Source organism: Anopheles merus, chromosome 2R (genome assembly GCF_017562075.2).
Source record: "Anopheles merus strain MAF chromosome 2R, AmerM5.1, whole genome shotgun sequence".
Classification (NCBI taxonomy): Eukaryota; Metazoa; Arthropoda; class Insecta; order Diptera; family Culicidae; genus Anopheles; species Anopheles merus.
The window spans coordinates 17,724,506-17,746,944 of NC_054082.1; the positions used below are offsets into that span (position 1 = coordinate 17,724,506).

The 22,439-nt window shown below is 44.4% G+C and overlaps 8 protein-coding genes across 11 annotated transcripts in view; 4 read left to right on the forward strand and 4 right to left on the reverse strand.

Moving 5' to 3' along the window:
* Positions 1–2,186: 2,186 nt before the first annotated feature.
* On the forward strand, positions 2,187–2,978 carry LOC121589456 (chymotrypsin inhibitor Ani s 6-like). The gene is made up of 2 exons (XM_041908399.1): positions 2,187–2,292; positions 2,371–2,978. Exons 1-2 carry the CDS (start codon positions 2,199–2,201, stop codon positions 2,571–2,573), a joined length of 297 nt encoding a protein of 98 aa, XP_041764333.1. The 5' UTR covers positions 2,187–2,198; the 3' UTR covers positions 2,574–2,978.
* A 1,012-nt stretch (positions 2,979–3,990) lies between these two features.
* On the forward strand, positions 3,991–12,850 carry LOC121589453 (sensory neuron membrane protein 1). Its single transcript, XM_041908395.1, has 7 exons — positions 3,991–4,346; positions 4,679–4,836; positions 10,810–11,206; positions 11,275–11,571; positions 11,637–11,840; positions 11,911–12,089; positions 12,499–12,850. The coding sequence occupies exons 1-7, from the start codon at positions 4,227–4,229 to the stop codon at positions 12,764–12,766; spliced, it is 1,623 nt and encodes a 540-aa protein (XP_041764329.1). The 5' UTR covers positions 3,991–4,226; the 3' UTR covers positions 12,767–12,850.
* Positions 6,309–6,890, reverse strand: LOC121589457 (chymotrypsin-elastase inhibitor ixodidin-like). The gene is made up of 2 exons (XM_041908400.1): positions 6,734–6,890; positions 6,309–6,639 (listed from the first exon to the last, which is right to left on the reverse strand). Exons 1-2 carry the CDS (start codon positions 6,834–6,836, stop codon positions 6,449–6,451), a joined length of 294 nt encoding a protein of 97 aa, XP_041764334.1. The 5' UTR covers positions 6,837–6,890; the 3' UTR covers positions 6,309–6,448.
* LOC121589454 (mucin-2-like) lies at positions 8,900–10,379 on the reverse strand. Its single transcript, XM_041908396.1, has 2 exons — positions 9,196–10,379; positions 8,900–9,128 (listed from the first exon to the last, which is right to left on the reverse strand). The coding sequence occupies exons 1-2, from the start codon at positions 10,325–10,327 to the stop codon at positions 8,926–8,928; spliced, it is 1,335 nt and encodes a 444-aa protein (XP_041764330.1). The 5' UTR covers positions 10,328–10,379; the 3' UTR covers positions 8,900–8,925.
* Positions 12,851–12,972: 122 nt separating the features above from the next.
* On the reverse strand, positions 12,973–13,664 carry LOC121589458 (chymotrypsin inhibitor Ani s 6-like). Its single transcript, XM_041908401.1, has 2 exons — positions 13,482–13,664; positions 12,973–13,405 (listed from the first exon to the last, which is right to left on the reverse strand). Exons 1-2 carry the CDS (start codon positions 13,561–13,563, stop codon positions 13,197–13,199), a joined length of 291 nt encoding a protein of 96 aa, XP_041764335.1. The 5' UTR covers positions 13,564–13,664; the 3' UTR covers positions 12,973–13,196.
* Positions 13,665–15,045: 1,381 nt separating this feature from the next.
* Positions 15,046–22,439, reverse strand: part of LOC121589180 (UDP-glucosyltransferase 2) — a 30,140-nt gene continuing 22,746 nt past the window's right edge. For all 4 annotated transcript variants that reach the window (XM_041907883.1, XM_041907881.1, XM_041907884.1 and 1 more), the window contains 4 exons: positions 18,791–19,087; positions 16,458–17,122; positions 16,234–16,356; positions 15,046–16,131 (listed from right to left, as the gene is read on the reverse strand). In XM_041907883.1, coding sequence (XP_041763817.1) covers positions 16,005–16,131; positions 16,234–16,356; positions 16,458–17,122; positions 18,791–19,087 — 1,212 coding nt within the window. In that variant the 3' untranslated portion in view covers positions 15,046–16,004. The remainder of the gene's footprint in view (positions 16,132–16,233; positions 16,357–16,457; positions 17,123–18,790; positions 19,088–22,439) is intronic.
* LOC121589181 lies at positions 20,906–21,409 on the forward strand. Its single transcript, XM_041907886.1, has 2 exons — positions 20,906–21,092; positions 21,189–21,409. The coding sequence occupies exons 1-2, from the start codon at positions 20,936–20,938 to the stop codon at positions 21,407–21,409; spliced, it is 378 nt and encodes a 125-aa protein (XP_041763820.1). The 5' UTR covers positions 20,906–20,935.
* On the forward strand, positions 21,674–22,141 carry LOC121589182 (trypsin inhibitor-like). Its single transcript, XM_041907887.1, has 2 exons — positions 21,674–21,838; positions 21,914–22,141. Exons 1-2 carry the CDS (start codon positions 21,724–21,726, stop codon positions 22,123–22,125), a joined length of 327 nt encoding a protein of 108 aa, XP_041763821.1. The 5' UTR covers positions 21,674–21,723; the 3' UTR covers positions 22,126–22,141.

A 22,439-nucleotide genomic window follows, 5' to 3' on the forward strand; every position in this document is an offset into this window, starting at 1 on the left:
TTCGCCGATAAACGCCCAAAAGTATGTAATCGCGTTTGTGGATGAGCACAAGTTAGCTCCGTCATGTTATTTTTTATTTATTTATTTCATACACAACCGACGGACCATCGTGTCTAATCGGCCTCTAGTTATAAGCTAACATTGTGACGTAGACGCAATTTCTCCTTGAACGTAGATGTAGACATTCTAAAATCCGAGCGTGGTGGGATTGCCATGGAAGGAGTCGAACCGCGTACCTGGTGAGTCTCCGTTGAATGGCTTCGAGGCGATTGATGTCACCAACGCCAAGCGGGCACCAGACCGGACAGCAGTACTCCAGGCACGACCTTACGATGGGACAGAAGATCGACTTGACTCTCGGTAAACTCGCTACAGGTCCGCGTAATTAGACCAAGTAGCTGATTTCCCTTCGCAACAACGCTATCAATGTGAGGGCGAAATGACATCTTCTGATCGAGTAGCACCCCCAGATCACGGATACATGTCGTGCGAGCCAAAGCCGTGTTGAGCATAGTGTATGTAAAAGTGATGGGGTGACGGGCTCTGCTGAATGATATACACTGGCATTTATCAGCACACACTTGGAGGGCGTTTCTGCTGCACCAGCTGTCCAGATTCTCAAGGATCATTTGAAGGCGTACACAGTCACTGTCGTTTCTAACTGGAGCGAATCTTTTTACATCGTCGGCGTACATTAGGTGTTGGCCTGGCGGTAAAACGAAAGATATATCATTTATATAGATGAGGAAGAGTAGCGGTCCCAAATTACTCCCTTGAGGCACACCGGAGGAGCTGGTGAAGGAATGAGAACGATGAGATCCTATGCTTATGTAGTACGAACGACCAGTTATATATGAACGCAGCCAGGTGATGTGCCAGTCGAGGAAACCGAGTTTTTTTTAGCTTCGAGAGTAGAATATCATGAGAGATACTATCGAACGCAGCCCTGAAGTCGATATATGCTGCATCAACTTGAGTACCACGATCCATGTTGTCGAAGCAGAAACCAACAAATTCAGCAAGATTTGTTGTGTAAGATCTCCTTGGGAGAAATCCATGCTGACTAGGGCTCATATAGTTTTGAACTGCTGTGAGTAGCGGATTGTATAGAATGAGCTCAAACACCTTTGCAAAAGCGCATAGGGAAACAATGCCACGATAATTACTAGCATGAAGTTGACTGCCTTTCTTATGGATAGGAACCATTCGCGCGTGTTTCCAGGACGCAGGATACGTGCCACGCATAAGGGAATCATTAAATATTTTGGCAAGAATGGGTGCGAGTGATTGACGGCAGTGCTTCAAAATGTATGCGGGAATATTGTTATATGTTATGTTTGCACTGTTATACAATTTTACTTCTTGTTTTCGATCCATTCTGAATGTTTTGCATTTCTTGACAACTTTGTGCTATAATTTGAGAGACTAAAGGTTTACTTGCAATGTGACAAACGATGTAAGTTGAAACGAGGCAAAGGGCTAAAATCCAACGAAAAAATGTATTTCCAGTTTTCAGTTCCTAAGAGCCTGCAGTATTAACTGATGCTGATTAGCTAGTTAAATAAATAGACCATTACAACGAGAAGTGAGGATAGTTATATTCTCTTCTTGTATATATTTAACCTGCAAGTCAGTACTCTCCGAAGCTATGTGAAATGAATCCCCAACTAAAATTCTTGTATTAACCAAACTGCACAATTTGCACAACAAAAAAAAGAATCAACTTCAACCATCAGCTAGGCAACATAACCTTCGAGTGCACTTCAACAATAAGCAGTCTTAGACAACCACCGATCGTTCGTTATCAATCGGTTTTCAGAACCACATGTATTACACTCCTAGTCCGTCCTCGACCCATTTTTCACGACGGGTCTGATGGCAAGAACATTCGATAATTCGGTCATCCAACCATTGATGGAGAAATTCCGAATATTCGACACATTGCTATCTATATCTTGACCTAGTTTTTGATCTTTTTCTCTTAAAAATTCAATTGAATATCTCATAAATTGCTTTGTTGTACGGTATGAAATTTAACCCATTTTTCTATTTGCTACATTCGTCAACAACAAAACATTGACGTCAATTCGCACTCAGATTGTTTGTTCAATTGTGCGTCGAACTTGTGCGTACTGGCGGTTTATATTTCACTCATCATCGCCATTTCCACATATTCTACTTCCAGCCAGTGCACAGATATGAAGCATCTCGCAATCTTCCTGCTGGTCGCTGCAGCCGTGCTGATCGAAGTGCAGGGACAGATTGAACCATGCTTGCTGTGGATGAAACCGCGTAAGTAACACAGTGCTTGAGTTGTGATATTTTTCTTCCTGCTTAGCTGAAATTAAAACGAATTGTGCCTTATTTTAGAGCCAACGTGCCCCACTAACGAACGATACACGTGCTGCAAGCCATGTCGCGAGGCCACATGCCTGTCCAAGGGATTGCTTGCCAAATGTGCTGGGCCCTGCAAAGGAGGATGTGTTTGTAAAAATGGCTACATACGCGCCATAAACAATGGTAAATGTGTTCTACCATTGAAATGCTCCAGTACTTTCCCATTTAAAGTATGATTTCTAGATTGATGAAGGCGATGATTTTTCTCGGAGCAGAATAAAGCCATTTTTCAGTTTTCCAAATGCAAACCCAAAAGCATTCTTTTCCTTTCAACTGTGTGGGTGCGATAAATTCAAGCACCCTGCACCATAGCATTCCAGCAGTGGAACGTTTCATTTCTCGTATGATCGATCAGAAAACGCCTCCCGCACTCAATCAGTCGGTCGGTTCCGCCCGGGAGGTACAATTATTTTTCACCTTAACATCTAAATCCCCACCATTGCCATTGGAGGCATCGCTTGTCATGGTAAGGTGCTCATCACGCATTGATGACCCATGCTGAAGGGAACGGGAAAAGAGGGACTGAAAGGTGGACAAAGACAATGGGGGGGGGGAGGGGGCAAAGTCCCGTATCGATAAACGAGATACCGACCGACCGAGGTGGAAGTCCGGACGGCAGCTTTATGGACAACTTGACACTGGCTCAAAACCCCTAGTGATTGATGGAATGCGAGTATTTTGCGGTGTGTTTGGTTTTTTGTGTCTCTTCCAATGGAGGCGATTATTTTTTGGTTTTTGAGATATTTTAAAGACGTCGCTGGCAGGTCTATTAATTTGGAGGGAAAAACCTAAAGTGCAAGAATTTACAAGTAAAAAATAAAGTTATCGCTCAATACTTTGTTTGGTATTTTTGAATTTCCCTTTATCCCACAAAAGTATCAAGTCACAACCCATCAACACACGAAATAGTTCTCCTTCTTTGCGATTCTTGAGTTACCCTGCAACCAGTCGCTGCGTCTGACGCACCACAGAGAGAGAGAGAGAGAGAGAGAGAGAGAGAGAGAGAGAGAGAGTGGTAGAACTTTCTCATCTAATTACCTACAATTAACATTATTTATTCTACCATTTTACACTACGGTATGGGCTGCCGGCGGGCGGACAATTGAAAACAGAAATGCGTCCTTCCCACGTCGATCAATAGCACATTTGCATTTTCTCAAAATAGGTTTTGCGAGAATGTGTTTTACGCGCGTTTAAGGACACCTCGCAGCTTACGAGCCGGCAGCAGTAATAGCTGCGCCATCTTCGAACGGTTCTGTCGATAATGTTAACTTGCACCGTTTGAAGCTGATGTCTTTGCTGTTTTATCGTTTTTTATGTTGTTGTTGTATTGCTTCTCGCACCCCCGCGTATCGCGTAGATAATCGTCGCAGACCGGGAAGTGAAGGTTGACCCACCCACCCAGTACCAACCCGATGCGGGGGAAAATGATGATGATACGGACGATGATGATGATGATATTGGAAAAAATAACAGATTTAGCACATCAAGCGAACTTGAAGCTTTTCGCAGGTGACCTCCAACACGCTGTCTATCAAGCTATCAAGGGCTAAGCGCCCTCCAGTTGCGGATCAGTCGACGTTTGGTGTTTGACGGAACGCAACGTGGACGGCTAAGTCCACCGCTAATTGTTGTGTTGTGGGGTTTATTTCAATCAATTGATACATAAGTATGCCTATACTACTGCCTTTCATGTAATGTGCTGTAATGTGTGTAATGTGCCTGTACCTGAAGCTGGGATCTTTATCGTGATCGGATTGCGTATTTAGCAAGGCGTACAACATAAGCTTGATTTTTGCATAGCAGCAATAACAAACGAATTGTTGAAGATGGAGCTCAAGGAAAGAAATTTTAAGAAGATTGGACTTATCTGCGTCGCGGTGCTTGCGTGTGGTATGGTGTTTAGCTATGGGATATTTCCGTCGATTTTGCGTTTCATGATAAAACAGGTACGTTTGGCTAGAGTTCATTCTCGAGCTGCTTTTTTTTTGGCACATTTTCAAGTGATTGTAATGAATATCCCTTTACTGCCTTGAGAAGCGCCTGAAGGTATGCAATATTGGAAGGTTAGCTTCATATAAATTTAAAGGCATAGAATTAAATGAAAATGGAATCATAATTGGCGTCGAGAAGATACAAGCGAAAGTCATAGCACAGTGCAGAACCGTAGAGAAAATCTTTGCACTCATTTTAAATATAAACAAGCGTTATTGCCTTTTGTGCAACATTGTATTTCAGGCATTTAGTAAAATTTTATCATTGTTTTTTATACCACTTCCAGAACGTGCTGCTTAAACCGGGCACACAAATACGGGACATGTTCGAGAAGATACCATTTCCGCTCGACTTCAAGCTGCACATCTTCAACGTGACGAACCCGGATGAAATTATGCGCGGTGGCAAACCGCGCGTCAACGATATTGGACCACTTTATTTCGAGTATGTACCATGTGTGTGCGAGTGCCTTTCTGTTCAGGTAGTTGTAAATTTCAATCATTTAAGTTAAAGATTATTCAAAAAACAAGACTTGAGATACATGATATATTCACGAAACATCCTGCGAAACTAGCCACTTTAAATAAAAACGGTAGAAAGCTTCGGATAGTTGCACAAAATTCGTTCCAATTCGCTTCAGGAACGTGGACAGCTCCTTGCTGGAATGCATTCTCCACCATGAACTCGACGCACGTGGCCGCTAGCGCAGACACATCCTTCGGTGCAGCGAACAAAACAATATACATTTTGATTCATCGTCGAGCAAGTCTTCTGCACGCAGGGTCCACAGCATGAGTAGAGCTCATTGCGGGGGCACCGCCGAACTAGTATGCCAACCGCTGACGTGGATAAAAGATTTGAAAATATGTTAAAATGCGACATTACTTCAGTTCAGCTGCTCTCTTACGACGCCGTCCCGACGATCCAGCAGAGAGAGAACACAACACGGATGGGTTTACAGACTGTGCGCGGTTCAAGCCAACTGCAGTGCATAGCACAAGACTGCAGGCAAACATAAGCTTTAAAGCAGACACCATGATTTTCGTTGTGTGAAACCGGTACCAAAACTGAATCAGCGGCCCCACGGATGGCTAGATCCTGCTGATTGTTCGATTGTTTTATAGCCGGAAGAATCTCGGCAATGGTGTAGCCTGCTGGGCAAATTTGAACAGATGCTCGCATGTTTTCTTCTCACCAGGAGTATAGTTTACCTTTCGTCTGGTGTGTTGTAGTGGCTTGATGTGTTTGCGTATTTTATTTTTGCATCTGATACGACACATGTAACCGGAATAACCTTCCAGTGTATACACTCGAAAAGAAAACACAACCAAACTGATCTTCTCACTGGAAAGGAATGATCGCAGTCTATTTCATCCATTGCATCGTGTTGAATGTTGCTACCCTGCCTTCAAGCAAGTTGCGAAAAAACGTTTTGCACGGTTTTCCGAGTCAGTTTTTCAAAATGAACTACATTATTCAACGCTCGCAAGATGTTTTATTTTTAACAACTGTAATATGGTTGGTGATAATTTTTGTGTGGTTTCCTAAATATATGTGACAGCAGTGTTGTTGAAACATATCTCACGAGCATTGCGATGTGCAGTTGGCATTAAAAACTGACTCGAGACACTGTGTGTGTTTAGAGTTATTTTTTCCAATAAAAGGAAATTGTTTGGGAATGGTTTTCAGGAATTATTTATTTTGTCGGTACTGAAATTTCTATGAAAGACATTATTGGCAAACACGGTGCAATTTTATATCTTCTAGTTCCAATCTCCAATATTATAACCGTATGGTAAGTCGAGCCATTCCTTGCTTGTGACTGGTTAATATTTAAGTAGCACTGTAATTAAGAAGTTTGGTTTTTTATTAATATTTAATTAACCTCATTTCAAAAATCAATCTCAATTTTTTTGTGCAATCATTTTCCACGGTGCAGATTTTTATTCTTATTTCATCTATGATCAATCACAATGTCTTTCCTACGTAAGACACAATTCTTTAGTTGTCGTCATTTCCACTAGTTTATGCCGATATGTGTTCCGTGCGTTTGCAATTATTTTCGACCAGCTGCGCATTGCGCATCGCGCACGCACCCTCCGCCCGCCCATCGACGCGTGTATCCGTCAGCGCAGTAGCATCCTTTGTAGCACCGTTCATTACAGTACCTGTTGCGGGACATATTATCACAGGTCAGCTCGAAACACATTCCACAGCAGTAGTACACCTCATTCGCCCCACATTTCACTGCAAAAGAAGAAGAACATCGTTAGCACCAAGCTGTTGTTAGTAGCTCGAAAGCAGAGCATTTTTTTTTGTCGCTTCACTTCTGCGTACGTACTGTGGCGGCTACAGGCCAAAACATCCTTGTTTGGAACTATCCTCTGTGCTGAGCCATAGGAGGCCACCACACAAACAATCAGCAGCAGTAGTAAGCACTTCATCGTCACGCTCTGTTACTCAGGTTTCTGATGGTAGCGTCTAAAACACGGGAACAGTTTTCGTCTGTTCGTTATATGGCCCAAGCTGGCAATGTTCTAGATCGAAGCGCCACCTGATCAAATACAGAGATGGGACAAATGTTTTCACGCTCAGCAGTGCAGTTGTTTTCCTTCCATCTAGGGATGCCAGATGAACGCGTGCCTGCGTTTGAACGCCAGTTTTGGCAACTTCCAGAATGGTTGCCTTATGCAAGTTAAATTATTTTCTAACAATTACAATTTCATTATGCTGCTAGTTGCAGTAGATGTTTATCTGCCCAAGGGATTTGCTAATGTAAATTACATTGTCTAAAAAGACATACGTTGTTTGGCGATTGTGGAATAACCCTTGCATCCATGTACATAAACAAACGGCAACTATTTACAAAAATTAAAATCGTGGAGAACCAGGTTAGCCTCTGACTTCCTCAAAAGTTGCTTGAAAAGTTATATCAATGAATTTTCATATCTGTGTATATCTCTGATTCTTACACAAGTGTGTACTTCAATTCTATAGTAAGTATTCTTGTTAAGCAATAAATGCGTTTCGCAATAAATGCGTTCAAGAGTAATAGCCAAAACACATTTAATATATTACTAATTTTGCTGAAACATCATGAGTATAGACACTAATTTGATTATTTATTCATTTTCGTGCAGTGTAAATGTCGGTGAAACACAATTAATTTAGAAATTGAAAAACAATTCGTAAGCCACGTACTGAGAAAATAGATTCTGATGTCCTTGAAATATTTCACCTCAATTAAGTTCAAGTACTTTTGTAATACCGCTTCAAGGTGATCACATGTGGTCTGTGAAATTAAAACAGTAAATAATAATACTTATGCGCACGTGTAGGTAAACACAAACATGCTCCAGTAAGGGAATTCAATAACAAGCGTTGAAACGTTATAGGCATTGATCGTGAATTATTTCACCCTTACGTATAATGCAAGGTGCATTAAAGATATCAGGTCCCGGGGTTCAAACTTTTGTTTACGTTTTTAACTTGTTGATCTATTTTATCTACATATTTTTTCAATCAAATACACTTATTAATCGTATTTTAGGGTTTGCAAGTTCCTATTTAACATTATAAAATATATTGGACATAGCTATTGCAGTAAATAATGGTAAAAATAAGTATTTTTTCATGAACGTTTTGAATACTTTACTGTTTTATCGACATTTTAAAGTATAACAATTAAAACATATTTTCTATTAGTTCTTTTTACATTCATTACATCACAGAATGAGAGACAATGACACAGTGAACTAATTAAACATATATTTTAAAACAGATGTATCAAACTAATTTATTTAGCAGGCAACTTGTTCACCTAAAAATCCATTAGTGGGCCGCAATATCTTTGTAGAATATTGATAGTCACCGTGCAGTCGATGGTCACCGAAATAGTGTCGCATCGTAAAGTGGGAAGTCAAAAGCGATGATATTCGATGAGAAAACGGGATTCACGGCGAATATTTTCACGCCATGTGTGAGTGCGTAAAAATTTGGCATTTCATTGAACGTCAACGCACGATACAGGATAAAAGTTTCGTACATAAATTTAGACTCGAAATGTTTCAGCCATGTTCATTTTGGGTTTGAAGTTTTTTTCAGGTTTCACGGCGTGAAATTCTCTCGATACGTCTGGTTGCACGGTCCCAAATCATCTAGTACCTTGCATACTTTTAGGCGTTTCGATGTTTTCGTTACGCCTGCATTGGATGCTCGCCAGTCACGTTTGTTAAACACATTCACGCACAGTAATGAAAGAGCTAGAAGCGTGTGTATTTTGCATTGTTTAATTTATTCTATGTTCTGTTTCTCAAAAGTCGGTTTTCGGCAAAAAGATACTGTTGTAAATCAATGCAAAATTGTATCGCCAACGGTGTACTTTATTACAAACATTCACATGTAAAAATGTTCACTACAACTACCGCCTAGCAACTACACAGCTTCAAGATACCGTGTATTCCACTGTATGCTTTAAGGTGCACTTGTCGCTATTTATCTTTTTATTTTAAAACCATCCTTTTCGTCCCTGCTCTACTCTTTGATGTAGGGTGGAAACTCTTGCTTCGGGCAGGCTTTGTACGAAATGCATGGCCCCTTCGGATAGGCACGCACGAATCCTACCATGCAGAAGCAACCCTGCACACAGCGCCTATCTTGACAGGTAACATATCCCCGGCACGTGTTATAGCCGCACTGTCCGCAGCAGTTAAACACTTCATTTTCACCGCAAGTTGCTGAAAGAGAAAGAACAAAATCTTAAATAAGAAATCATACATTTGATTGTTAATAGCAACTCAGTACTTGGAATGCATTTTGTAGTAGTGGTACGTATGGTTGTAGTCGGTGGATTGGTGAAAGTTGTTTTCGGCGGTGTAGTTCTCGTGGTACTGCGAGCGGTAGTCGGTGGTGTCGTTCTCGCGGTGGTGCGCGATGATGTCTTCGCAGTGGTGCGCGATGATGTCTTCGCAGTGGTGCGCGATGATGTTTTCGCGGTGGTACGTACTGTAGTGTTCGTGGCAGTTCCACTTGTGGCAGGCGTAGAAGAAGCTATTATGGTGGTTAGAGTCGTATTTCCGGCAAAAATTGGGGTAGGAGAGCTACCATTCGTTTGTGATGGTACAGTAAATGGTGTTGTAGTCGTTTCAATAGGGGTTGTCTCGGGACATGTTTCTTCGGTGATGGCAACCTCAATTTCATCTGTAGGGGTCTTCTCTGTTGTATAAATCGGGCTCGTCTCGGGAGAGCTTTCTTGGGTGACTGGAGCTTTAGTCACTGTCGGTGCCGTAATAGTCTCATTTGCAACTGGCGCAGTAGGTACTGGTGCAGTAGTTTCAGTCGGACTCGTCTCTGGACATCTATCTACGGTGATCGGAGGCTCAGGTTCTATCGGAGTTGTACCTGGATTACTAGGGGTCTCCTCTGTTACTGGCGTAGTTGTGTCAATCGGGGTTGTTTCGGGACATGTTTCTTCGGTGATGGCAACCTCAATTTCTGTCGGCATTGTATCAGGACCTGTAGAGGTCTTCTCCGTTACTGGCGCAGTTGCGTCAGTCGGGCTCGCCTCTGGAGAGCTTTCTTGGGTGACTGGAGTTTGAATTACTGTCGGTGCTGTATCAGGAACCGTAGTAGTCTCATTTGCAACTGGCGCAGTAGTTTCAATCGGACTCGTCTCGGGAGATGTTTCTTCGGTGAAGGGAGACTCAGTTTCTGTCGGTATTGTTTCAGGATCTGTAGGGGTCTCCTCTGTTTCTGGCGCAGTTGTGTCAATCGGGGTCGTCTCGGGAGGTGTTTCTTCGGTGACGGGATCCGTAAAGATCTCATCTGTTCCCGGCTCGAAGGACATTGCAGTTGAGTCAATCGGGTCCGTCGCAGTGTAGGATACACAGAGGACCAATATATTAAGGGCGAAGAAAATTATCCCTATCTTCGCCATCGCTGATGCGTATACAACCGATAGGACAGTGGAAAAGATGCGCCGCTGTATCGATGCTGCATAATTTAAGTACTTTCCGAGCTGCTGCTCAACTGCACAAACAAAATGTTCTTTTTATTGATGGGCTTGTTTCTGCTGTAGCGTCTACCTGTTGTTACAAGGAACATACCGGCATCTGAGTAGAATAGGCTGCACAACCATAGCAACCTACTTTATCGTGCGAAAAAAAAGAGTGAAAAGCCTTGAAATGGTTTCCGCTCTAGGTGAAACGTTTTGCCAATTTTATAGAACGCAAGTGTATTGTCGCAGATGTGCAAATATGTTGCCCGTCAACGTACACGTCAACGGTGTGTTGCTTCTGCAATTTGAGGTTCTTATTATTACGTAGTTTGGAAACACTTATAGAGACAATTGTAAACATAGTTTGAACTGGACTTTTCAGAATTTCTAGCACCTCATTTTTGCTTAATTTCCATTGCCAGAGAATGGAAGGAAAAGTATGACACGGTGGACAACGTGGAGGAAGACACGCTCACATTCACACTGCGCAACACATGGATATTCCGGCCCGATCTGTCCGCCCTAACTGGCGAGGAAATTGTCACCATACCGCATCCCCTCATTATGGGCGTCCTGCTGATGGTGCAGCGGGACCGCGAGGCAATGATGCCGCTGGTCAAGAAGGGCGTCAACATCCTGTTCGATCCGCTCGAGTCCGCCTTCCTGAAGGTGCGCATCATGGACCTGCTGTTCGATGGCATTTACGTCGACTGCAGCAGCCAGGACTTTGCTGCGAAGGCGCTCTGCTCCGGCATGGATTCCGAGGGTGCAGTTATGCCGCACAACGAAACCCACTACAAGTTTTCCTTCTTTGGCATGGTAAGTAGGCGAAGTGTGATGCACACCACAACTCGCTTGTATGAACTTGTATGCACCCCGATCGTTAGCGCAATCACACCGAGGCAGGCCGTTGGGTCGTGTACCGGGGCGTGAAGAACATTCGCGACCTCGGCCGGGTGGTATCGTACAACGAGGAAACGGAGATGGACATCTGGGACGGGGACGAGTGCAACCAGTACATCGGTACCGATTCGACCATCTTCCCCCCGTTTCTCAGCACGCAGGATCGGCTATGGGCATGGTCGCCGGAAATCTGTCGGTCGATCGGTGCGCACTACGTGCACAAGTCAAAGTATGCCGGGCTGCCGATGAGCTATTTCGAGCTGGACTTTGGCGATCTTAAGGTAAACACCGTGGATTACGTTGTAAACAAGCAGGCAGGTGATATTTCGTGTCCTTCCGTTTGCAGAATGAGCCGCACAATCACTGCTTTTGTCGCGATCCGCCCGACGATTGCCCACCGAAGGGCACGATGGATCTGTCGCCCTGTCTTGGGGGACCCATAATCGGCTCCAAGCCCCACTTCTACGGCGCCGATCCGAAGCTGGTCGAGGCGGTGGACGGGCTGGCACCGAACAAGGAAGCACACGATGTCTACATTCATTTTGAGCTGGCAAGTATTTGCTGGGTTTCGTTCATCCGTGTTCCTATTTGATATCCATATTTACCTCCCCGGTCTGCAGTTCACCGGAAGTCCGGTTTCGGCCGCAAAACGGCTACAGTTCAGCATGGAGCTCGGTCCGATACGGGACCACGATCTGTTTGGTCAGCTGCCGGACGTAATTTTGCCCATGTTTTGGGTCGAAGAGGGTGCCTCGCTCAACAAAACCTGGACCAATCAGCTGAAATATCAGCTGTTTCTGTAAGTAGCGCATCTGTCGTCGGCTCGTCGCGCAGAGCAGTGCTCTACAACCTTTTCAGAATCGCGGACCACTTGGCTTTAAAAATACATTTACCGCGGCCCTCAGCTAATGATAGCATACATTTTTTAGACTTAGTTCAATGTTTTTAATTAAAAATATGTTTAAATCTTATTCTAGACGTGCCTGTAAAACAGTAATCTGATTGAGTTAATTTGGTTTGATGATTAATTTAATTTAACTGCACGATATGTATCGTAATAAGCTTTTCTTTTAAAAAATCATTTTTTTCGCGAACCACTTCTGTTAACGCCATGGACCACAAGTGGTCCGCGGACCACAGGTTGGAGACCACTGGTGCAGAGAACGCATCGCACACAAATAACCTTTCACCTGTTTGCTTTCTCCCAGGGGGCTCAAGTTTAATGCCACTGTCAAATGGTTAACCATCATCATCGGTACGGTCGGGGCCGTCGGGTCGGCGTACATGTACTTTCGCAAGGAAACCAAAACAACCGACGTGGCCCCGGTGGATGTATCGACCCCGGACACCAATCCGTCGTCTGCCAAGGATGGTGTTGTGAACGTTTCGCTCGGCAGAAACCTGCCGCCCGTTATCGACGGGTTGGACAAACCGCCGAAGCTGAGGGCGACCGAGCTTCAGCAGGAACGGTACTAGTGTACTGGAAAGAACAGAATAATGTCTGTAGTTATTGTGGCTGTTGTCATACGAAGTGTCGTTTACATTAGTTTCGTTGTTTTTTTATTTTAAATTATTCAATCTGCTTCATAACACACGTGCAGCTGCAAAAATGATACAATGGCATTTGATTGGCAGAGCAGAATTACAATAAAACACCTTTGCTATGTTGGGATCAAAATTGTTTATTATATTACTACGTGCATGCATATTCCCGGTATGGTCGGACCGAAACCCGTTCTCAAAAGAATGTGTAATCAAACTTTGCTCGGGTCACAATTTAATTACACGCAAAATTCAATATCAAATTCGTTCTTTGTTTATGCTTCGTGGAATACCATTTTTCGCTGTCCCGTTTTGATATGAAAAATTCCACCGATAAGGGTAAAAAGCCGGTTTTGTAGCAACACTATTTACGGGGCGGGCGGGTTGGAATAGTTCGGGGACACTTGTCCTGCCGAATGCAGGGACCGTCCGGTGCGTACTTCCTTACGTATCCCTGCTTGCAGTAGCAACCCTTGTAGCACACGTCCGGACATGTAGTGTCATCCTCCAGGGCACAAGTGCGCTGAATGCACGAGCCGCAACACTGGTACCGCTCCCGGACTGGGCAGATTTCTACAAAAAAGCAAACATCATAAACATACATGGATCCTTCGCGGTAGTATCAATCGCAGCTGAGCGGCATGCTTACCCTTCACACAACCCGCCTTTTGTGCACCGATTGTAGCGAACGCTACGATCACTATAAAACACACTACCAATGAGTGGCGCATTGTTTCGCTTGGTTTGCGTTGAGTTAACTGGTAAAGATACTGCTGATTTATCGTCCGATGGTCGCAAAGTGATCTTATTATGTACCCAAGCTTCCCCGCTTTGTTCCAGACATTTTGGTGCGAACGCCGTAGTTCTTCTGCACGATCGGGGACGCGTTCAGTTGTGCAAATTAAGGTAGACGAAACGTTCTCCTATTCCCCGATGTCAGTTTGTTTGTTTGTTATTCGTTTGGTTTCTTTACTACATGTTTACACATACTCGGAACCCGCCCAGGAAGTTAAAAAAAACAGGTTCAACGAAAACGACTTCTCCGTGTTTGTATCAATTTCATGGAAAGCCTGTAGCATGACATGCGCCTGATAGGTATGCAATCAGCGTGCATGATGGATTGTAGCATGTCGGCATTACAGGGTTTACCTAGCCAATCCGGCATCGTCAAAGCGTTATCGGCCGCCGTAAATACTTTTTCGGGCGACGTAAACCCTCAATTGGGCACTGTCATTTCTATTCGGGCCTTGTGAAGTATGAATCGGGCAAAGTACAGAATGAAAGCGTCCTACTCTTGAAGGTGTCAAATCGGTCGATCCGGTGTGTTTGATCCATCAAGTTGTTTAAAAATACGTATTTTGCACGTTGTTTAACTTATTATGTATTATTTTAAAATGTTTACCTAATTAAATCACCAAACATATTATATTTTTAAAAAAATATAAAACCAAATTGCATTGTGCGGGTTTGATTAAAAATTTAAAAAAAGGAATTTGAATAATTTTTTATGTATTTAAACTTAAAAATAGTGAATTTTCTTACATATCAGTTAAACTACTCGCAAAAAAGTATTATTTTACAGCTAGAAAGCAGCAACATATAAAGTAGGCCCAATTCATTCTGTACTTTGCCCGATTCATACTTCACAAGGCCCGAATAGAAATGACAGTGCCCAATTGAGGGTTTACGTCGCCCGAAAAAGTATTTACGGCGACCGATAACGCTTTGACGATGCCGGATTGGCTAGGTAAACCCTGTATGCAGCGTTAGCTTCTAGTCTGTTTGATACGTACCGGTTACTATTTTTTAAATGAAAAAACAATACTCCTATAAGCATAAAAACTGGTTCATCTCGATTAGAAATAAGGTAAAAAGTGACAAATAAAAGCAAACATCCTTTTTTTTTTAAATAAAACTTAATATGTTGTAGCAAAATAAATTATATTTCGTTATTAACTTTTACATTTATTAGTTTTTCCACGGCTCAATTCTAGAGCACGTTTTAAGTTCTCAATATTCAACAACAACAACAATAATAATAATAATAATAATAATAATAATAATAATAATAATAATAATAATAATACTAATAATAATTGTTTAAGCGAGAATAGTTATACAATTCGTAGAGTTCTTTCTTAATATGGTTTCACTGTTTGTTGTCTGTGATATGCATTTTCAACTCCAATGTCTAGTTTTACGCATACCAAAAACAAACACAAACACTTCTTCTTTTCCCAGTTTGTTTTTCGTCACAATAATTTATTAAAGCGAACCACTCCGCTTTACGTGTTAATGTATTTACATGGAGGTGATCAATAATACAATTTACAAGATGTTTGCTACCGTTGACAGTTGCAGCCACAGCAGCGTGTTTCCGCTCGGGGCATTAGCTTCACAAGCTGCTTGGTGTCGTCTGCTTTTTTCCCCCACCCAACAACGCAGAGCTTAGCGCAAACAGCCTCAACTTACGATTACGTTGCGAGTTACAATAATCCCCATACCAATAAATACGCACGTTCTATTGCTGTACGTTTACAACATCCTGTAACATCCTGCCTTTACAATACTAACATGCAGATGGATTTTAAACTTTTCCTTGGTAATACTTCATTCATCCTTCACACCAACTTATCACAACTTACAACTATTCACACTGTGGTTCTGGTTCTGGTATTGGTTTGTCAGTTGCACTTCTAACAGGGTTCGTCGGGCGATCGAATCGGACGGTTGAACCGGCTCTAGCAAAACAAAAATAAACATATCACATTTATTAATTCGAGAGCTGCATCGGATTTGGATCGTCTAACTGCCCCCATGTTTAAATTATTGCACAAAAAAAAAAAACGTTTACGAAAACCGAATAACAAGTTTGCGCCGAAAAGGAGGCGCCTCAGAAACAGTTCTACTGATATCGTGTTACCCTCTATGTTACGCAATACTTTGTTGTTGTTCACTTGGTTCTAAATGCACCATCCCCGAATAAAAACGAACTTACTGTACACTCGCTGTCTAGTCATTTCTTTGTTAAACCCCCTTTTGTTAAAATAAGGTGCGCTCTACCCATTTTGCACACGTTCAAACACTGCTTGCGTAATAAGTTAGTTACGTGGTCCTTCCATCTTCCCTTTGCTCTTTTCGCACATTCTATTCCCATTCCTGGGCCCTATTCTCAGTGAAGTTTCTCCTTGCCCAGCTGCACTATTCGTGGGTTCAGATACAGACGGGTCAATGCTCGCAGCAGGTAAACGACACCGATCAAGAATAGCACCTGATCCAGACAGTAGTACTGAAGGAAGCTGCAATTAAAAGGAATAGCAAAAAAACGGAAGCATTAGTTCTACTTTGCACACATTTGGATCATCATTAGGTTTGTTTTTGTGACTAGTCTTGCCACTCACTTTAAGTTTCGTGCCGGCGACTGCAAATGGTATGCGCCGTTGTGACGAATCACGTACTCCGTCCAGTAGATGGCCGTCTCGAGCGGTGTCGATCTTTGGTCTTTCAGCAGAACCTGCCGTCGTCTAGGAGTGTTAAGAGAGAGAGAGAGCAACAAAAAAGGGGAATGTTTAACGCATCATCATTATCTCGTTGCCAGCACACGGCCGGCTCTTCCTTCACTTACTTGGCCTCCCGGCGGTACGTTGGGTCGTGGATCACCTTGTGGATGGCACGCACCAACCGTTCGCTCGTGATCGTTTCCAGGTCGAGCTTCAGGGCGTACCCGTCGGCGACGGCCTTTGCCGCGTTCGCATCATGGTCGCAGAACACGGGCATGGTCACGACCGGCACACCGTGGTACACCGTTTCGAACATGCTGAGCAGCCCACCGTGCGTTACGAACGCACGCAGCTTCCGGTGGCCGAGGATGTCCTGCTGCGGCAACCACCGGCCAATCTTAACGTTCGCCGGCAGATCCGTTAGCAGCGCGGGGCTCGCCTCGTACTTCCACAGCACCCGGTAGGGGAGGCGGGCAAACGCCTGCACCAGCAGCTGGCGCAGATGGTCCGGCATGTTGGCCGCCTTCACCGACGAGCCCATCGATACGTAGATAAAACCCGACTCGCCCGCCCCGGCAATGAAGTCCTCCAGATCCTTGGGCAGCGGGGCGGCCGGTTTGCAGTGGATGCAGGCGATTTCTGCCACGTTCGGCAGGAGCGGCCGGGGGTAGGTAACGCTCGCCTGCCCATTCTGCAGGATGAAGCTCACGTTGCGGGACAGGTTCCAGATGTTCGGCACGTCCGAGCCGAGATGGCGCCGCACCATGTGCTGCAGGTAGAGCATCGAGGGCTGCAGATGGAATGGAGATAGCACACGAAAGGATAATTGTTTAATATTGTGTTACTACCCGAGAATGCAAGGCGGCAAGGATGCCGCTACGGGTGCGTTTGCAAGGTTTTATGTTTCTTCGCGGTTTGCCGCTACCAGCCGGAATCCATATTTTTCCACCGAAAGCCACGCGCGCGCGCGCGAAAAAGTGTGAAAGATGATACGAAAATTAATTCTGTGTAATCGCCCCTTTTCTGTGAGATGGCATTCAGTGGACAGCTTTGGCAGTGCAGTGGGCGGACCTTGCCAATGGCGGGGCAGGTTGGGGACGATTTTCCTCACCTTGACACAGGCCGAACCGGTCGGACTTTTTGTGTGCGTTTTTGCACCCGCCGGGCAGAACGAAACCCTGGCGGCAACGAGCTTAAACATGCAACGTGTCACGGTGATCGAGTGCGTGTGTGTGTGTGTTTGTGTCATTTAGACGGTCCACCGTGACGGAGAGGACGAGCCAAATGGTAATTGGCAGGGGATGCATTTCCAAGCCAGCCTCACTAAAACTAGACCAAGACTAGCAAGAAATGCTTACGCAGTGTGTTTGAGAGGTCGGCTGAAACGAGCCCCAAGCCTAGTACTCGTGACCATGTGTGGAGGTAGTGTTGCCCACTTGGCAACCGGTACAGTACGTTGAAAAACACGGCCACGACATCACATTCAAGGGCGCATAGCTCCCTTTTTCGGCGTTACGCACGGCACGGTTAAATTCTAGCTAAATAGAGGCATTTTAAAAGGAATCATCAGTTTGCTAAGCTCGGCTTTGCCGCAGTACCTTTCCCGCACCCGGTTCGGCTACTGGTAATATGCCATCAGCTCCAACTCAAACTCCAAACTTTCATAGATCAAAAGTCAAACAGACAAACCGGAGTGCCGATTGATGCGGTGAAAAGTAGCGAACTAATACCAAAGCCGAACCACACACACACACGCACCGCATTGTCATTAATGAGCAGTAATCCTTCGATTTTTGTACATCGTCGTGTTCAGTTGAAAGACTCAGGTTATGCTAGGCTTTGTGTTGCGCTATGTATATTGGATGGATTAAATATTCTAACTAACGATTACCTCATTTTACCCTTCTATCTATTGTCCAAATCATTCGCCCAGCGTGGGCCGCGTTATTATCTAAAATTCCCTTTGCCGCTTTCCAACCTTCTTGCCTGTTTTGGAGTAAATATTATATATCCCCCCTCACCCCTTCCCTCCCTCGGACACCGCTAACCAGCACCTAATTGGTAAGTACCGTGCGCTTGGAAAGCCGATCCATTAACGCACCAATCGATGTCGATCGGGAATAATTAGTGAAGTAATTATCCTGCCACTGACCCGTGAAACCTGAAGCGTTTCATTTCGCGGGCCCGCACTAAACTACCCAGTACGCCCGAAAGCCCATTTACTCGGCGAGGTGAAGCAAAATCGCTCCCCACCCCTAGACGGCGTTGAACGTGAAAGGGTGAGCCCTTTTAGAATGGCGATAGGCCGGCGCTAAACGGACAGCGAATGATCGAATAATGTGTGTATTACAAAATGGTCCACCGTAATGGTGGTTCTGAGAAATGTTATACTGTTTTGCTGGTGATGAAACTACGCGGCCCTTGCGTATTTGAAATCAATAGCAGCGGCTCTACTTACGGTGTACACTACGTCGCCCACCAGCGTGTAGAACGCGTTGGACAGGCGCTCGAAGAAGCTCATGTCGTCCGTCACCGGGCGATAGAAGGCGGGCGTCGTCGAGTACGGTACGGGATTGCCCGCCAAAGCCAGCGTGCCGGTGTAGAAGCCGACCGTGTTGATGTACATGAACGGTACGCCGAGCCGGTACACCAGCCCGAGGGCACATTCCGGGAACGCGCCGTCCAAGATCATGAGGTCAAACTTACGCCCCAGCAGGTCCATCGTTTCCTTGTCCTCTAGCGTTGCGTCGCAGATCTGTAAGTGGGGAAGGAGAAGAAAAGCGAAATAAAGGATGATATAAAGACTGCAACACTCTAACAATCGTCACTAGGCAATTGATTTCCCCGTCCTTATATAAGGTGCAATCGATACCAACTTCACCGTTCTGACGTCAAAATATGATATTTTTTCACACCCAGCATGTGAAGAAATCAAAAGTGGCACCCTTCTGAATGCTGTATGCTAACACCCTTAAACCCACGGCTAAATCTAAATCCAAACATGGCTTAGCAGACGGGGTAAAAGGACCAACAAAAAGCAGTACACCTAACGAAGCACGCTGCCACACGCGCTCTACACTAACGAGCCTTTATGAAACAATGTTTTGTAGAGTGAAAATCGCCGTGTTCAAGATCCACTTTGTACGAATTGAACTCACGTGGCCAGAACACTACAGCGCACAGTGGAGCAGGATGAAATCGAGACACAACAAAACAACAACAACAAAAAGGTGGCAAAAAAACGAATCTCGTAACATAGTAACTCTGGTCAGACGTAGTGGGCCATCCTACCAACGATGGCCTTAACCCTTCGTACGAGCGGACGGAGTTGTTTGCAAATCCCTCGGATCTAACTTTTCGCCGGCTTCAGGTTTCGAACGCTTTTTTTTTTTTTTGGTGGAGTTATCCTTCGGTATTCACTTAACGATGGATGCTTGTGACGATGATGAACGGGTGCGTTATAGGGACCGGTTGGCCGACGGTCTATGATGGTGCTCAGGGTTATGGGCGTGCGTGTGTGATAATCATTTTCTCAACCTCTTGTCCAATAACAGCCATCGTCACCATTATCCTTATGAGACGGTTAGTTAGAGTTGAATAGATTATTAAAGCTAAGGTAGCACCGCAATTCAGGCGGTGGGAGCTCTTTGGCTGTGTCAAAAATCTCAATGCATTGTTTATTTATTTAATCTCAATTATCTCAATGCATTATTATCTTTTTTTATGACGCTCGCTGTGTCAAGTTTGTGCTAGCTTAACACGATTAGTTACAAGTCTAGATATCATTATCATTGCATAATCCTATCTACAAAATTGTTTTAAATAAAACGAATAATAATTTAAAATAAGAATTTAGATCAGTCATTAATATTGTTGATATAATGCCCAATATTTGGCCAAATGATACTTTGCATAGAAATATTACGATACTGTAATACTGTAATTACATTCAATAGTTTGACCAAAGCTTGGATAAAGCAACGCAGAGTATTACGGTAGGAGAAGGTAGAACCTTGCCCAGGTCTTGAAGTTGGGAGTTACAGTCTTGGACTGAATATACTGAGGATCTATTCATATTCTGACCTATAGAAGAAGTATTCTCCTTCAAAGGTGCGTGTTGTCATAACGTGTCGTCATACGATGGTGACGATGGTGATAATGAAAATAATGATCCTCGTAACAAAGATGGCAAATATTACAGTGAAATTCTTTGGGTTAATCAAAGGAATAGCATTCTTGTCTTACGTCTCACTTGCTTTGCCCGCATCGACTTATTTCAGAAGAATGTAGCTGGAATTCTTCGAATCGTTCCGAAGTCAATGAAAACTCTCGAACTCTCAACCATACCTCCCATACGACACCATACCATACTGCAAACATACACAAGGGCGTTGAGAAATCGCTTCATCAAACTACATCTCAACACACACCCCACAGTGCAGCTTGTGCAATAGTTTCCCAGAATACATTATGCTGGGATTCAATAAATAGAAGGGCGACCCCAGCGCACTCGAGAGGTGATGCGCGACCGTTCTCGTTATCGCAGCAGCGCGTTGTGTGGTAAAGCTGTGAAGTTGCACCCGTGAATCGGCATCCCAGCGAGATGAAGCTCACACTACATTGCTGTGTTCCATTGCTCGCAGCGTTACTAGTTTCCAGCACGGCTGCTCAACACGCACAAGATGCACTCAAACAAAGCTATGATGGTACCGAAAGTTCAGCCGTGCGTGAACAACCCGAGCAGCGTTGCATTCCTACAAGTGAGTATCATTGCGTATAGTGCCTCCCGTTACAATTGCTACTTAGCAAACACATTGACACACGCTTCATTTCGTCACCTTCTTTTTGCATTCCAGAGGAATGTCCTCCCGACGAGGTGTTCAAATGCTGTGGACCCTGCTATCAGCTGAACTGCTACGGTACCGTGCTGGACTGTGGCGGACGATGCTACGCCGAGTGTTACTGTGCCAGCGGCTTTGTCCGAGAGTATCCCGGCGGTCGCTGCATTCCCAAGCTGTTCTGCCAGCGGCCACTGCTGCCAATTCTTTCCGACTATGAGGACTTGCTGGAGGAATAAATCACACTTTCGCTAATAAATATAATGTGTCATCCAATATGGAGTCCCGGCGTTCCCGGCGTGCTTGAAACACATTTTCTTTGCGTGTTCAATAGCTGACCCACATTCATCATCAGGGCAGCGAGACGTGTTCGTACGTGCAGACAGGTCCGGGTCTGGGCGTCTTCGCTTTTGGTTTGAACAGCTGAGCGCACCCGAGACAGGGTCACAGCCACTCAAAAAAAAGGGACTATAAAGACGCACGTACCATTCCCCAGAAGATTGGTAATTTGTTTCAGTTGTCAAAAACATTGGGTAGTGTGCAAAAACTTGCCATGAAATTCTTTGTACTGCTGGGAGCGGTGCTGCTCCTGGCTGCTGGCGCAGCATTGGCAGACAACTCGAACGAAACGTCCAGCGTAGAGTCGGAGGAAGTTATTTGTCCTGCAGGTAGGCCAGTTCACGCTACAATCCTGTCGATTTGGTTTTAACTTCTTACTGCACATTTACGCTCCAATTTGACAGAACCCTGCAAAGGGCAGTACGAGGAGTGGCGGTGCTGCGGCAAATGCCAGGAAGTGTGCTTTGAAAAGCAGCGCAAGTGCACCACGAAATGTACCAAGGGATGCTACTGTCTGCAGGGATTCGTCCGCCAGTACGCGAATGGCAAATGTATACCGAAGAAGCTGTGCCATCACTACTGGAGCAGAGCTTTTAGCAGCGGCGGTAAAAGATGAAAAGGAAGTCCATGCTGAGCATTAAACGTGGAGGTTATTGGCTGATGGCTGGAACAACTTAAAGCCACTCAGCAGCACATACAGTTCGTTTGCCATTCGCTTCACAATTACATTTGCTTCCATTTTTTTGAAGCCATCAAACCCCATGTGAAACAATGTCTATCATGGGAAGTACGAACTAATACTGCAGGCTTGAAACGAATCTAAAATCTCCACAAAAACTTTCAACTATCTCTTTGCTTGCCCAATTGCCCCGAAACAGCTTGAACAAGCAGACAACCTTTACAGACAACTTGTGTAAACTTTCTGGATTT

Excerpts from the sequence above, each read along its gene's own strand:
- LOC121589181 (XM_041907886.1), top strand. The coding sequence starts at position 20,936 with ATGAAGCTCACACTACATTGCTGTGTTCCATTGCTCGCAGCGTTACTA. Across the intron at positions 21,093-21,188 it reads GCAGCGTTGCATTCCTACAA|AGGAATGTCCTCCCGACGAG; the intron begins GTGAGTATCATT and ends TTTGCATTCCAG.
- LOC121589453 (XM_041908395.1), top strand. The coding sequence starts at position 4,227 with ATGGAGCTCAAGGAAAGAAATTTTAAGAAGATTGGACTTATCTGCGTC. Across the intron at positions 11,572-11,636 it reads TGGACTTTGGCGATCTTAAG|AATGAGCCGCACAATCACTG; the intron begins GTAAACACCGTG and ends TTCCGTTTGCAG. Across the intron at positions 12,090-12,498 it reads CTGAAATATCAGCTGTTTCT|GGGGCTCAAGTTTAATGCCA; the intron begins GTAAGTAGCGCA and ends GCTTTCTCCCAG.
- LOC121589182 (XM_041907887.1), top strand. The coding sequence starts at position 21,724 with ATGAAATTCTTTGTACTGCTGGGAGCGGTGCTGCTCCTGGCTGCTGGC. Across the intron at positions 21,839-21,913 it reads GGAAGTTATTTGTCCTGCAG|AACCCTGCAAAGGGCAGTAC; the intron begins GTAGGCCAGTTC and ends CCAATTTGACAG.
- LOC121589454 (XM_041908396.1), bottom strand. The coding sequence starts at position 10,327 with ATGGCGAAGATAGGGATAATTTTCTTCGCCCTTAATATATTGGTCCTC. Across the intron at positions 9,129-9,195 it reads TACTACAAAATGCATTCCAA|CAACTTGCGGTGAAAATGAA; the intron begins GTACTGAGTTGC and ends TTTCTCTTTCAG.
- LOC121589458 (XM_041908401.1), bottom strand. The coding sequence starts at position 13,563 with ATGCGCCACTCATTGGTAGTGTGTTTTATAGTGATCGTAGCGTTCGCT. Across the intron at positions 13,406-13,481 it reads AAAGGCGGGTTGTGTGAAGG|AAATCTGCCCAGTCCGGGAG; the intron begins GTAAGCATGCCG and ends GCTTTTTTGTAG.
- LOC121589457 (XM_041908400.1), bottom strand. The coding sequence starts at position 6,836 with ATGAAGTGCTTACTACTGCTGCTGATTGTTTGTGTGGTGGCCTCCTAT. Across the intron at positions 6,640-6,733 it reads TTTGGCCTGTAGCCGCCACA|TGAAATGTGGGGCGAATGAG; the intron begins GTACGTACGCAG and ends CTTCTTTTGCAG.
- LOC121589456 (XM_041908399.1), top strand. The coding sequence starts at position 2,199 with ATGAAGCATCTCGCAATCTTCCTGCTGGTCGCTGCAGCCGTGCTGATC. Across the intron at positions 2,293-2,370 it reads CTTGCTGTGGATGAAACCGC|AGCCAACGTGCCCCACTAAC; the intron begins GTAAGTAACACA and ends GCCTTATTTTAG.